At 69.7% G+C, this 13,279-nt stretch overlaps 3 protein-coding genes across 6 annotated transcripts; 2 read left to right on the plus strand and 1 right to left on the minus strand.

Moving 5' to 3' along the window:
* Window positions 1–28: 28 nt before the first annotated feature.
* FARSA (phenylalanyl-tRNA synthetase subunit alpha) lies at window positions 29–3,770 on the plus strand (the record flags this gene model as incomplete). Its single annotated transcript, XM_051775983.1, is given in 18 exon segments — window positions 29–192; window positions 284–344; window positions 347–378; window positions 461–494; window positions 496–540; window positions 542–591; window positions 671–743; window positions 745–787; window positions 1,376–1,398; window positions 1,400–1,461; window positions 1,546–1,576; window positions 1,578–1,646; window positions 2,335–2,373; window positions 2,375–2,431; window positions 2,433–2,505; window positions 2,581–2,658; window positions 3,373–3,487; window positions 3,570–3,770. Coding segments are annotated over 18 exon segments (1,155 nt in total), but the record flags the coding sequence as incomplete, so codon positions are not given.
* Window positions 3,771–3,867: 97 nt separating this feature from the next.
* On the plus strand, window positions 3,868–6,224 carry SYCE2 (synaptonemal complex central element protein 2). Its single transcript, XM_051775980.1, is given in 5 exon segments — window positions 3,868–4,176; window positions 4,364–4,463; window positions 5,002–5,126; window positions 5,128–5,163; window positions 5,894–6,224. Coding segments are annotated over 4 exon segments (441 nt in total). The 5' UTR covers window positions 3,868–4,176; window positions 4,364–4,378; the 3' UTR covers window positions 6,089–6,224.
* An 821-nt stretch (window positions 6,225–7,045) lies between these two features.
* On the minus strand, window positions 7,046–12,719 carry GCDH (glutaryl-CoA dehydrogenase). 4 transcript variants are annotated; one of them, XR_007902210.1, is made up of 12 exons: window positions 12,668–12,719; window positions 12,155–12,245; window positions 11,660–11,800; window positions 11,067–11,129; window positions 10,168–10,338; window positions 9,637–9,766; window positions 9,109–9,328; window positions 8,583–8,686; window positions 8,369–8,494; window positions 7,771–7,931; window positions 7,511–7,653; window positions 7,046–7,457 (listed from the first exon to the last, which is right to left on the minus strand). XR_007902210.1 is itself a non-coding variant. In XM_051775978.1 (11 exons), the coding sequence occupies exons 2-11, from the start codon at window positions 12,237–12,239 to the stop codon at window positions 7,574–7,576; spliced, it is 1,281 nt and encodes a 426-aa protein (XP_051631938.1). In that variant the 5' UTR covers window positions 12,240–12,245; window positions 12,693–12,719; the 3' UTR covers window positions 7,046–7,573. The 4 variants fall into 4 exon arrangements, 3 of the variants coding, with proteins under 3 accessions (XP_051631938.1, XP_051631936.1, XP_051631939.1); XM_051775978.1 differs by having other exon boundaries at window positions 7,046–7,653; window positions 12,693–12,719; XM_051775976.1 differs by having other exon boundaries at window positions 7,046–7,653.
* Between the last annotated feature and the right edge of the window lie 560 nt (window positions 12,720–13,279).

Below are 13,279 nucleotides of genomic sequence, written 5' to 3' on the forward strand. Positions count from 1 at the left end.
CCTGGAGCCGGGGGGGACAGGGGGTCCCTGCCGGGCCCACGCCCACCCCCGTGCCCCCCCCGTGCCCCCCCAGGTGCCCTCGGTGCAGGACAAGGTGCAGGAGCACCTGGGGCAGGTGAGGGCGGGGGGGGCCCAGGCCCTGCCCGAGCGGGACCGCGCCGAGCTCAAGCGCAGGAAGCTGCTGCTGGAAGTGTGAGTCTGGGGGGGACCCAGAGGGGCTGGGGGGGGGGGCTCAGAGGGTCCGGGGGCACCCCCCTGACCCCCCCCCCGGGTGCCCCCCCAGGACCCTGAAGTCGTTCTGGATCCGCAAGGGCAGCGCCTTCAGCGTGGCCGTGGCGCGCCGGCGGAGACGGAGCTGACGCCCGAGATGATTTCCACGTGTGTCCGTGAGCTCCCAGCCCCCCCAGACCCCCCCCCGGGCCTGGCACGGCCCCGGGGTGACCCCTGGTGTGTCCCACAGGGGGTCCTGGCGCCAGCTGCCCTTCAAACCCTACAAACTTCTCTGCCCTGGGGCTGCCCCCGGCCTGCGGGCACCTCCACCCCCCTGCTCAAGGTGCGCTCGGAGCTGCGCCAGATCTTCCTGGAGATGGGGTGAGTGGGGGGGCCTGGGGGGGCAAAGGGGGGCTCAGGGGGGTGGAAGGGACCCTCCTGGTGACGGGTGGCCCCCCAGGTTCACGGAGATGCCCACGGATAACTTCGTGGAGAGCTCCTTCTGGAACTTCGACGCGCTGTTCCAGCCGCAGGCAGCACCCGGCGCGCGACCAGCACGACACCTTCTTCCTGCTGGGTGGGTGCTGGGGGGGCCGGGGGGGGGCACAGGGGCCCTCTGAGCCCCCTCCTGAACCCCTCTGAGCCCCTGGAATCCCACTGAACTCCCCCCGAGTCCCAGGGATCCCCCAAACCCTTCTGATCCCCTTGGAAACCCCCCCAAATTTCTTTGATCCTCCAAACCTTTCTGAGCCCCTTGGAAACACCCCCCCAAAATCCCTTTGATCCCCCCAACCCTTCTGATCATCCCCCCAAATCTCTGATCCCCCCAAACCCTTCTGAGCCTCTTGGAAACCCCACCCAAATCTCTCTGATCCCCAAAATCTCTCTGAGCCCCCTTGGAACCCCCCCCCCCCAAAATCTCTCTGATCCTCCAAACCCTTCTAAGCCCCTTGGAAACACCCCCCAAATTTCTTTGATCCCCCAAACCCTTCTGAGCCCCCCCCCCAAATCCCAGTACCCCCCCAAATGTCCCTGCTCCCACCCCACATCTGTGCCCCCCCAGACCCCCTCCCTGCCCCCCCAGCCCCCCGTGCCACCCCCCAACTTTGGGTTGTGCCCCCCCAGCCCCCCGTTGCCCCCCTGACTTTGGGTTGTGCCCCCCCAGACCCCGCCGAGGCCCCCCGGCTGCCCCCCGGGGTACAGCTCCAAGGTGAAGAAGGTTCACTCCCAGGGAGGATACGGCTCTCAGGGGTGAGACCCGACCCCCCCAGGGGTGCCCCCCACCCTCCCCAACCCCCCCGGACCCCCCCAAACCCCCCCCTGTGCCCCCCCCAGGTACAGGTACGAGTGGAAGGTGGAGGAGGCCCCGAAAAAACCTGCTGAGAACCCACACGACGTCGGCCAGTGCCAGGGCCCTGTTCCGGCTGGCACAGCAGGTCTGGGGGGGCACGGGGGTCTGGGGGGGCCACGGGGGTCTGGGGGGGTCACGGGGGTCTGGGGGGGGTCTGGGGACTTGGAAAGGGTCACAGGAATTTAGGGGATTGGAGGAAATTTGAGGGCTCAGAGGGGTTTGGGGCTGGGTCAGTGGGACTTAAGAGGGGTCTGGAGGGGGTCAGCAGAGGTTTAAGGGGGGCCAAGGGGGGTTTGGGAGGGGTCAATGGGATTTGGAGGGGTCAGAGAGGTCTGGGGAGTGTCAGAGTGGCTTGGAGGGGCTCAGAGTCTTTTTGGGGGACCCAGAGTTGTTTTGGATGGCTCAGAGTGGTTTTGGGGGCACCAGTGGGGTCTGGTAGCAGGTCAGTAGGATTTAAGGGGGATTGGAGCCAGTCAGTAGGATCCGAATGATTTCAGGGGGTCAGAACAGTTTGGGGGGGCTCAAAGTTGTTTTGGGGGGCCCAGAGTGGTTGAGGAGGCCCAGAATTGTTTTGGGGGGCTCAGAGTGGTTTTGGGGCCTCAGTGGGGTTCAGTGGTAGTCAGTGGGATTTAAGGGGGGTCGGAGCTGTTCCGTAGGATCCGAACGATTTCGGGGGGTCAGAACGGTGTGGGGGGGTCAGAGGAACTCGGGGGCGCTCCGAGGGGTCCGGGGCAGCCCCGGGGGGGTCTCACCTGCCCCTCCCTCGCCCCCAGGAGAAGTTCAGCCCCGTGAAATACTTCTCCATCGACCGCGGTGTTCCGCAACGAGAGCCTGGACGCGACGCACCTGGCCGAGTTCCACCAGGTCGAGGGGGGTCGTGGCCGACCGGGGGCTCACCCTGGGCCACCTCATGGGCACCCTCCGCCAGTTCTTCGCCAAGCTGGGTACGGGGGGGGGGCACTGGGGGGGGCGCTGGGACCCCCAGACCCCCCCTGACCCCTCCTGTGTCCCCCCCAAAGGGCTGGACCGGCTGCGCTTCAAACCCGCCTACAACCCCTACACCGAGCCCAGCATGGAGGTGTTCAGCTACCACCAGGGTGAGGGGGGCCTGGGGGGCTCGGGGGGGCTCAGGGGGGTGTTCAGCTACCACCAGGGTGAGGGGGGGCTGGGAGGTCTGGGGGGGGGGGTCTGGGGGGGTCTGGGGGTGTTCAGCTACCACCAGGGTGAGGGGGGGTCTGGGGGGGACTGGAGGGTCCTGGGTGGGGGTGGGAGTTGGGGGGAGAACCCCCCAGTTAGGGTAGGGGGGCTGCAGTTACAGCAGGGGATCTGGGGAGGGGTGTGGGGGAGACCCCCCCTTGAGAGCAGGGGGGTCCTGGGGGGGGGTTCTGGGGGAACTCACTTAGAGTGGGGGTCCTTGGGGCCTGGGGAGGGTCCTGGGGGGCCCCCCCCTCAACAGCAGGGGGGTCCTGGGGTCTGGGGGAGCTCCCTTAGAGCAGGGGGCTCTGGGGCGGGGGGGGGTCGAGGGTCACCCACACTTAGGAAAGGGGGTCCTCAATTAGGGCAGGAGGTCTTGGGGGGCTGGGGAGGGTGGGGGGGGTCTGTGGGGGGGTTCAGGCAGTGTGTGTGGGGGTCTGTGGGGTGATGCCCCCCTCCCTCACTCCTTCTCTCAGGAAGGGGGGGCTCTGAGAGGGGTGGGCAGTGCAGGGGGGTCTGGGGAGGGGTCGGGCAGTGCGGGGGGGTCTGTGGGGGGGTCGGGCAGTGTGGGGGGGTCTGTGGGGTGCCCCATCTCCCCCCCGTTTCTGCCCCCCCAGGCCTGAAGAAGTGGGTGGAGGTGGGAAACTCGGGGTTTTCCGGCCCGAGCTGCTGCTGGCCCATGGGGCTGCCCGACAACGTCACCGTCATCGCCTGGGGGCTCTCGCTGGAGCGGTGAGTGGGGGGCACCGGGGGGGGTGCCCAATTTGGGGAGGGGGCGCCCCATTGACCCCCCCCCTTCCCCCATCTCCCCCAGACCCACCATGATCAAATACGGCATCAACAACATCCGCGAGCTCCTGGGGCACCGAGTCAACCTGCAGATGGTCTACGACAGCCCCTTGTGCCGCCTGGACGTGTGACCCCCACCCCACTCCTTACCCTCGTTTCTGGGGGGTCTCGTCCTCGGGGGTCCCTTCCCAGGGACCCTTCCCCAAATAAAGTGCCGTGGCCCGGCCGTTCCTGTTGTGTGTGCAGGGTGGACACCGTGCGTGGGGCAGCGCTTGGGGAAGGTTTATTGTCCCCTCAGACCCTCGTGGGACCCACCAAGACCCCCCCGGGACCCCCCAAAACCCCCCCGAGGACCCCCCCGGGACCCCCCGGCGCCATCGCGGCTCCATTCCCCGCCCCTTCCCTCCTTTCCCGCCTTTTCCCCTGATTGGCTGCTTTCTTGCCGCTGCGGGCGCCGATTGGTCGGTGCGGATGCCAGTCATCCACGGGGCTCCGCCCGCCTTCCCAATCATTAGTGCCGCGGTGTGAGAGGCGGCCGCTGATTGGCCGGCGCGGGTGTCAGTCACCCGGCGGGTCCCGCCCACCACGGTGTGAGGGGCGGCTGAGGGGTCCCGCGAGCTGCGGCCCCCCCGGTCAGTGCCGGCACCGGGACCCCCAAACCACCCCCGGGACCCCCAACCCACCCAGGGACCCCCCAAACCACCCCCGGGACCCCCAACCCCACCTGTGGGACCCCAACACACCCCTGGGCCCCTGGCCCGGGTTGGGGGTGCCACAGCCCCCCGGCAGTGTCCCCAACCCGGGGGTCCTTCCCCGCAGCCCCCCAAGGCCGGGATGTCGCGGAAGGAGCCCGAGGGTCCCGAGCAGGACGGGGGGCCGGGCAGGGACCCCAGAGAGCCCCTCGGAGAGGACCCCGACAGGTACCACCCTCCCCTGTGCCCTGCCAGGGGTTTGAGGGAAATGGGGGGAAAAAACGGGGGTCCCTGTGCCTGAGGAGGGGGTCCCTGTGCCTGGGGGTCTGGGACCCTCACAGTGGGGTCCCCATCCCCTCCACATTGGGGGCACATCCCTGATGGGGGGTCCCTGTGCCCCGAGGAGGGGTCCCTGTCCCTGAGAAGGGGTCCCTGTCCCTGATGGGGTCCCCATGCCCCTCCCCGGTGGGGTGCACATCCCTGATGGGGGTCCTTGTCTCTCTGGGGTCTGTGACCCTCCCAGGGGGTCCCCATCCTCTTCCTTGGTGTGTCCCTGTCCCATGTCCCTGTCCCTGTGTCCCCGTCGGTGTGTCCCTGTCCCTGTTCCTGTCCCTGTGGGTGTCCCCTGTCCCGTGTCCTGTCACTGTGTCCATGTCCCTGTTGGTGTGTCCCTATCCCTGTCGGGGGGTCACTGTCCCTGCTCCATGTCCCTGTGGGTGTTCCCCGTCCCTATCCCCTGTCCCTGACTCCGTGTCCGTGTCCGACGGCCGGAGCCGCCCCCCTGCTCCTCCCGGTACCTGTCGCGGGTGTCGGGGCGCGTGGAGGGGCTGCGCCAGCGGGTGCAGGGGCTCATCTCCCGCATCAACGACGGCCGCGAGAGCGACCACAGCTGCGCTCAGCAGCTTCAGGAGCTCCCTCCTGCTCCAGGTGGGTCAGCCCGGGGCAGCCCGGGGGTCGTTATCCCGGGAGGCTCGTTATCCCGGGGGCTCGTTATTCCGGGAGCTCGTTATCCGGGGCTGGGTCATCCCGGGGCCTCGTTATCCCGGCGCCGGGGCATTCCGGGGGCTCGTTATCCCGGGATTGGGTCATCCCGGGAGCTCGTTATCCCGGGGCCGGGGCATTCCAGGAGCTCGTTATCCCGGGCCAGACACACGCGAGGGCTCCCCCGGCTCTGCCCGGCCCCAGCTGCCGCCCCCGGGCCGTGAAACCCCCCCCGGGCCCCCCCGGACGCGGCCGCAGCTGCCCCCCGGCCCCGCTCCGAGCCGGGGACCGTCCCCAGGCCCTGGCACAGATGGCACAGCCCCGGCCCGGCAGCTGCGGCCGCGGCGCTCGGTGGCCACCGCGGCTACCGGGGGGGCTCGGGGGGGCTCAGGTGGCGCTCGCCGGGGCCGGGCCGGGAGCGGGGCCGGTGTGGGGTGGGCGCAGCTGCCCCGCTCGCCCCGGGGGGACCCGCGGGCCCGGGGCCGGTGTGGGGTGGGCACAGCCGCCCCTGCGGGCCCGGGGCCGGTGTGGGGTGGGCACAGCTGCCCCCGCGGGCCCGGGGCCGGTGCGGGGTGGGCACAGCTGCCCCCGCGGGCCCGGGGCCGGTGCGGGGTGGGCACAGCTGCCCCCGCTCGCCCCGGGGAGCGGGGCCGGTGCCAGCGCTGCCCCCGCGCAGGTGTCGGTGCTGGCGGAGCAGCTGGAGGAGCGGCTCTTCCGCCTCTACGGGCTCCACAACGAGCGCATCCAGCGGCGCCTGCGGGACCTGGCCGAGGTCATGGAGAGCCTGGACAGGGCGCAGGACGAGCTGCGCCGGGTCTGCTGCTCCATGGAGGAGGCCTACAGGGACCTGTGCCTGCAGAACGAGGCATGAGGGCACCCTGGGCCTGAGAGAGACCCCCCAAACCTTGCTGGGACCCCCCAAACCTTACAGGGACCCCCCAAACCTTACAGGGACCTGTGCCTGCAGAACGAGGCATGAGGGCACCCCGGGCATAAAAGAGAGCCCCAGGGACCCCCCAAACCTTACAGGGCCCCCCCGAACCTTAACGGGCCCTGTACCTGCAGCACAAGGCCTGAGGGGACCCCTTCAAACCCACGGGACCCCTCAAAGCCACAGGACCCCCCCAAACCTTCTGGGACCCCTCAAACCCACGGGACCCCCCCCAAACCTTCTGGGACCCCTCAAAGCCACAGGATCCCCCCCAAACCTTCTGGGATCCCCCAAACCTTCAGGCCCCCCCCCCAACCCCTGAGCCGGGGGGATTTTGGCCCCCAAAAGGGTTTTTTCCGTGTTGCTGTTGCCGTTGGTGTTGAGACCAAATAAAGAGCTGGAGCCCCCCCAAGAGCTGGACCTGGGGGGGGCCGGTGGGTCAATTAATGCTGCCGAGGAGGGTTAATGAGCGCTGATGTTCATTAACGGGGGCTGGCACAGGGGGAGGGGCCGTCCCGGCCTTCAGTGGCCACGGGGACGGCGAAGGCACGACCGGGGTCCCCTCGGTGACACCGAGTGACAGCGGGGCTGGGGGGGACACCGAGTGACAGCGGGGCTGGGGGGGACACCGAGTGACAGTGGGGCTGGCGGGGGACCCCAAATCCCCTCGGTGACACCGAGTGACAGCGGGGCTGGGGGGGGGACACCAGGTCCTGCTGGGGACACTGAGTCCTGCTGGTGACACCAGGTCCTGTTGGGGACACTGAGTCCTGTTGGGGACACCAGGTCCTGCTGGGGACACTGAGTCCTGCTGGTGACACCAGGTCCTGTTGGGGACACTGAGTCCTGTTGGGGACACCAGGTCCTGTTGGGGACACCAGGTCCCCTCGGTGACACCGAATCCCGTTGGTGACACCAAGTCCCGCTGGTGCCACCGGGTCCCACCAGTGACACGAGGTTCAAAGGGTGGCACCAGTTCTCACCAGTGACACGGGGTTGGTTTGGTGACACCGGGTCCTGCCAGTGGCACCTGGTTTGGGTGGTGACACCGAGTCCCGTCAGTGACACCGAGTCCCGTCAGTGACACCAGTCCCAGTTGGTGACAATGAGTCCGGGCGGTGGCACCGTGTCCAGGTGGCTCCGTGTCCCTCCCTGCTGTCCCCGCTGTCCCTGATGGGTGTCCCCACTGTCCTCATGGTGCCAGCTGACCCCGGTGTCCCGGGTGTCCCCGTGTCCTGGGTGTCCCCACAGTGCCAGGTGTCTCCATGTCCTGGATGTCCCCATGTCCCTGGTGTCCCTGTTGTCCCTGGTGTCCCCATGTCCTCGATGTCCCCGTTGTCCCTGGTGTCCCTGCTGTCCCAGGTGTCCCCATGTCCTCGATGTCCCTCTGCTGTCCCTGGTGTCCCCATGTCCTGGCTGTCCCCGCTACGTCCCCCTGGGTGGGGCGAAGGCCTGGATCCCGGTGATGGCCCGGCCCAGGATCAGCGCGTGGATGTCGTGGGTTCCTGTGGGGAGACCCGACCTCAGCGTCAGCCCCGGGACCCCCCTGGGACCCCCCGGGACCCCCCCGGGACCCCCCCCCGGCCCCCCCAGGCCCCCCCAGCCCCCCCCCCCCGCGGTACCCTCGTAGGTGTTGACGGCCTCGAGGTTGAGGAGGTGCCGGATGACGTGGAACTCGTCGCACACCCCGTTGGCCCCCAGCATGTCCCGCGCGTCCCTGGCGATGGCCAGAGCCTTCCCGCAGGAATTGCGCTTCAGCATCGACACCATCTCGGGGCTGGCTCTGTGGGGACAGGGATGGGGACACTGAACCCCCTCTGGGACCCCCCAGAGCCCCCTGGGCCCCCCCTGTGTCCCCTGTCACCCCCTGTGACCCCCAGAGCCTTCCCGCAGGAATTGCGCTTCAGCATCGACACCATCTCGGGGCTGGCCCTGGGGGGAGGGGGACAGGGACACTGAACCCCCTCTGGGACCCCCTTGGACCCCCTGGACCCCCCCAGCTTATCCCACGTCATTCCCACGTCATTCCCAGTGCCTTAATTTCCCCTTCAGCACCGACACCATCCCGGGGTTGGCTCTGTGGGGACAGGGACGGGGACAGGGACACAGGGACCAGACTGGAGACAGGGATGGGGACACACACAGGCCCTGACCGCCCCCAGGACCACCCCTGACCACCCCCAAAGCCCCCCCGAGCCCCCCCGAGCCCCCCAAGCCCACCTGCCCTGGTCCTTGAGGCGGCCGAGGCGCAGGCAGGCGTGCAGCCCCAGCGCGATCTCGGTCACCATGTCCGCCAGCTTCCTCTGCACCAGCTGGTTCCGCGCCAGGGGACCCCCGAACTGCTTCCTGGGGGGCACGCGGGGGGTTGGGGGGGCACGGAGACCCCCTCCCCGACCCCCCCCGGGCCGTTTTAACCCCCCACCCCCCCGGGTACCTGTCGAGGACGTACTGACGGGCGGTCTCCAGGCAGGACTCGGCCGCGCCCAGCGCGCCCCAGGCGATGCCGTACCGGGCCTGGGTCAGGCAGCCAAAGGGGCCCTGGGGGCACGGGGGGGTCACTGGGACCCCCTGAGACCCCCTGAGACCCCCCAGGACCCCCTCCTTCACCAGCAGCCCCCCATGTTGTGCCCAGCACCCCCCCACTGCCCCCCAGGCGATGCCGTACCGGGCCTGGGTCAGGCAGCCAAAGGGGCACGGGGGGGCACGGGGGGGGTCACGGGGACCCCCAGGACTCCCCACGACCCCTCTCCTTCACCAGCAGCCCCCCAGTGTTGGGCACCAGGACCCCCCTGAGACCCCCCAAAACCCCCCCAGAGCCCCCCACAACCCTCCTAGAGCCCCCCAGCCCCCCTGGACCCCCCCAGGACCCCCCCACTGACCGCCAGCCCCACGGCCTTGGGCAGCAGGACACCCCTGGGACCCCCCAGTCCCCCAGAGCCCCCCAGGACCCCCCCACTGACCGCCAGCCCCACGGCCTTGGGCAGCAGGTTGCCCTGGGGCACCTCCACGTCGTCCAGGACGATCAGGCCGGTGGGCGAGGCCCTCAGGGAGAACTTGCCCTCGATGCCGGGGGTGCTCAGCCCGGGGGTCCCGCGCTCCACCAGGAAGCCCCTGACCCGGCCGTCCTCCTCACAGCGCGCCCACACCACGCACAGGTCGGCCACCGGCGAGTTGGTGATCCTGGGGGGGCGAGAGGGGCGTTGGGGGGGCTTGGGGGGGTTTAGAGGGGGTTTAAGGGGGTTTAGAGGGGGTTGGGGGGGATTTGGGGGCAGTTGGGGGGGTTTAGAGGTGGTCTGGGGGGGTTTAGAGGGGGTTTGGGGGGGTTTAAGGGGGTCTAAGGGGGTTCAAGGGGGGTGATTTGGGCTCTCACCACGTCTTCATGCCCCTTGGGGTGTGGGTGCATGGCTGATGCCGGGGGGCAGTTTAGGGTGCGTCAGGGGGGTTTGGAGGGGTCCTGGGGGGGTCCCTGTGTTCGGGGGGGGTCTCACCAGGTCTTGGTGCCCCTCAGGGTGTAGGAGCCCCCCCCGGGGTTGTGCCGGGCCCGGGTCTCCATCGAGCCGGGGTCGCTGCCGTGGTTCGGCTCCGTCAGCCCGAAGCAGCCCAACAGCTCCCCCCGGGCTGGGGGGCACGGGGGGGTCAGGGGCACCCCGGAGACCCCCCGGAGCTGCCCCACATCCCCCTTCCTGCCCCACAGACCCCACTCCCACCCCACAGACCCCCAACCTACCCCAGACTCCCCTTCCTGCCCCTCTGACCCCCCTCCTGTCCCCCTGACCCCGCTCTTCCCTTACAGACCCCCGTCCTGCCCCACAGACCTTCCTCCTGCCCCAATAACCCCCCAAGCTGCTCCTCTGCCCCCCTTCCTGCCCCCACAGCCCCCCCATCCCTCATCCTACCCCACAGACCCCCCTCCTACCCCACAGACCCCCAACCTGCCCCAGATCCCTTTTCCTGCCCCTCCTGCCCCACAGACCCCCCAACCCGCCCCACAGACCCCCCCCCGGGGCCGGGGGTCTCACCCAGGGGGGGCAGGAACCTCTCCTTCTGCTCGGGGGTCCCGTAGGCCCAGAGGGGGAACATGACGAGCGAGGACTGGACGCTGAGCACGGAGCGGTAACTGCTGTCCACGCGCTCCAGCTCCCGCGTCACCAACCCATAACCCACCGAGGTGGTGCCTGCACAGCCGTACCCTGGGGACACAGAGACCCCCGGGGTCATCATAGAGACCCCCAGAGTCACACAGAGACCCCCAGGGTCAGCCCATGGACCCCCAGAGACCCCCAGGGTCACAGGGAGCGGTAACTGCTGTCCACGCGCTCCAGCTCCCGCGTCACCAACCCATAACCCACGGACGTGGTGCCTGCACAGCCGTACCCTGGGGACACAGAGACCCCCGGGGTCACACAGAGACCCCCAGAGTCATCATAGAGACCCCCATGGACCCCCGGGGTCACAGGGAACGGTAACTGTTGTCCACGCGCTCCAGCTCCCGCGTCACCAGCCCGTAACCCACGGACGTGGTGCCTGCACAGCCATACCCTGGGGACCACCAGAGTCACACAGGGACCCCCAGAGACCCCCGGGGTCACACAGAGACCCCCAGAGACCCCCAGGGTCACACAGAGACCCCCAGAGTCATCCCAGTGTCACCCACAGACCCCCAGTGTCACACGGACCCCACCCATACCCTGCAGACCCCCCCGGGGACCCCCCCTTGTGCCCCTCCCACAGCTCCCTCCCCACACCACGAGGACCCCAAAGACCCTCAGAGCCCCCCCAGACCCCCCCTCACCTTGGATGGTGGGGCCCAGGACGCCCAGAGCCCCCCCAAAAGCCCCCCCTCACCTTGGATGGTGGGGCCCAGGACGCCCAGAGCCCCCCCAGAGCCCCCCCAGGACCCCCAAAAGCCCCCCCTCACCTTGGATGGTGGGGCCCAGGACCCCCAGAGCCCCCAGTTCGTTCACGATCTCCCGGTCAAACACTGGGGGGGGGCAAAGGGGGGGTGAGGGGGGGTCTCAAATGGGGGGGGGGGGGGCAAAGAGGGAACCCCGGGGTGGGTTTTGGGGTCCCTCAAGGCCCTGCCCCCCCCTTGGGGCTGTGGGGAGGGGAGAGAGGGGTTGGGGGGGTTTAGGGGGGTTGGGGAGGGTTTGGGGGTTCAGGGGGGTCGGAGGAGGTCCGGGGGGGGTTGGGGGAATATGGGGGAGTCAGGGGGCTTTTGGGGGGGTTCGAGGGGGTTTTGGGATGTCAGGCGGGCTCGGGGTTTGATGTTTGGGGGTCTCAGGGTGGGTCGAGGGGTTCAGGGTGTTTTGGGGGGCTCAGGGAGATTTTGGGGGTGTTTTTGGGGTACCCTGGTCCCGGTTTGCCCGCAGCACGCGGGGCAGGAGCCGTTCCTGGCAGGACCTGGGGGGTGTCAGTGGGTGTTTGGGGGTCTCAGGGGGGTCAGGGTGATTTGGGGGGTCTCAGGGTGGGTCAGGGGGTTCAGGGTGATTTTGGGGGCTGTTTTTGGGGTACCCTGGTCCCGGTTTGCCCGCAGCACCCGCGGCAGGAGCCGTTCCTGGCAGTATTTTCGGGTGCTGTCCCTCAGCAGCCGCTCCTCGGGGCTCAGCAGCCCCTCCAGCCCCAGCGGGTCCTGCCAGTCGAAGGGGGGGGGCGCTGGAAGGGGGGGGGCACAGCCGGTGAGGGGGGGGCGGCACAGCAGGACCCCCGGGGCTGAATCGTGAGACAACCCCCCCCCCCCCAGCAGTCCTGGGGGGTCCGGGGGGGGTCCCGGGGGCAGTTTTGGGGGTCTCACCCCAAGGGGGGGGTCACAGCCCCATGACTGACACCACGTGCCCCCCCCGTGGGGTCTCAGAGGGGTCCGGGGGGGTCCCAGGGGGAAGTTTTAGGGGGTCTCCCCCACTCACCCCGTGCCGGGGGGTCCCGGGGGGTGATTTTGGGGGTGTCCCCCACTCACCCTCTGCCGGGGGGGGGGTCCGGGGGTGGTTCTGGGGGGTCTCCCCCACTCACCCTCTGCCGGGGGGGGTCCGGTGCCCCCCCAGCGGGCTCCGCTCCGGGCCAGGCGCAGGAGGGGGGCCGCGAACCGCAGAGCCATGGGGGGCTGGGGGGGCACGGGGGGGGTCAGGGACCCCCCCAGGGACCCAGCTGGGACCCCCAATTCCCCCCCCCCGAGGGACCCACCCGAGACCCCCCAGTTGCCCTCCAGGGACCCCCCAACTCCTCCCAGGAACTTCCACCAGTCCCCCCCTGACGCGACCCCGCTGGGACCCCCCCAGGACCCCCAATCTCCCCCCGGGGACCCTTTTAATTCTCCCCGAGACCCCCCCGAGACCCCCCCAATTTCCCTCGGGGACCCTCCGGAGACCCCCGAGCGCTGCCCAAGACCCCAAAATCCCCCCCCCTGCCGAGACCCCCAATTCCCCCCCCAACAGCCCCCCCGGCCCCCCCCAGCTGCTCCCGGACCCCCCCGGTGACCCGGGACCCCCCCGGGACCCCCCAAACCCCCCCAGGACCCCCCCGGACCGTTCGATTTCGGCGGCGAACGGACCCGGTGGGGCCGTGACGTCACGGGGGGTGGGGGGGGCGGGGCGGGGGCGGGGCCGGAGGGGGGAGGGGCGGACCTTAACCCACGAGTGTCCGGGGGGGAGGAACTGGGGGTCCCCGGGTGGGTTCTGGGGGTCTCTGGGGTGAATTGGAGGGATCTGGGAGAGTCTCTGGGGGTATTGGGGTCTCTGGGGGTGCCTGGGGGGATTGGGGGGGTCTGGGAGGGGAGTTTGGGGTCTCTGGGGGGTGAATTGGGGTCTTTGGGGGGTTTGGGGGGTCTCTGGGGGGGGTCTCCGAGGAAATTGGAGGTCTCTGGGGGAATTGGGGTTCCAAGGGGGGGTATCTGGGGGGGGGGTCCCTGGTGGGACTCTGGGGGTCCGTGGGTTGGAATTTTGGGTCTCTGGAGGGGGAATTTGGGGTCTCCCGGCGGGGGGGGGGAATTGGGGATCTCCGGGAGGGAATTGTCCCCTGTCCCTGCCCCCAAACCCTGTCCCTGCCCCCCTCCCATGTCCAGGGACAGGAATCTCCACCCTGTGCCCCCCCCCGGTCACCTCTGCCCTCCCCCCGTGCCCCCCCCGTGCCCCCCGTGCC

Source organism: Manacus candei, unplaced genomic scaffold (genome assembly GCF_025592945.1).
Source record: "Manacus candei isolate 608988 ecotype Guabito, Panama unplaced genomic scaffold, ASM2559294v1 h1tg000399l, whole genome shotgun sequence".
Taxonomy (NCBI): domain Eukaryota; kingdom Metazoa; phylum Chordata; class Aves; order Passeriformes; family Pipridae; genus Manacus; species Manacus candei.

What these genes read in the sequence shown, in the direction of transcription:
- GCDH (XM_051775978.1), bottom strand. Translation starts at nt 12,239, where the DNA reads ATGGCTCTGCGGTTCGCGGCCCCCCTCCTGCGCCTGGCCCGGAGCGGA. An exon ending in CGGACCCCCCCCGGCAGAGG is followed by an intron (nt 11,801 to 12,154) that starts GTGAGTGGGGGA and finishes CCCCCCTTCCAG; the next exon opens with CGCCCCCCCCCTTCGACTGG. An exon ending in CTGAGGGGCACCAAGACCTG is followed by an intron (nt 9,329 to 9,636) that starts GTGAGACCCCCC and finishes TCGCCCCCCCAG; the next exon opens with GATCACCAACTCGCCGGTGG.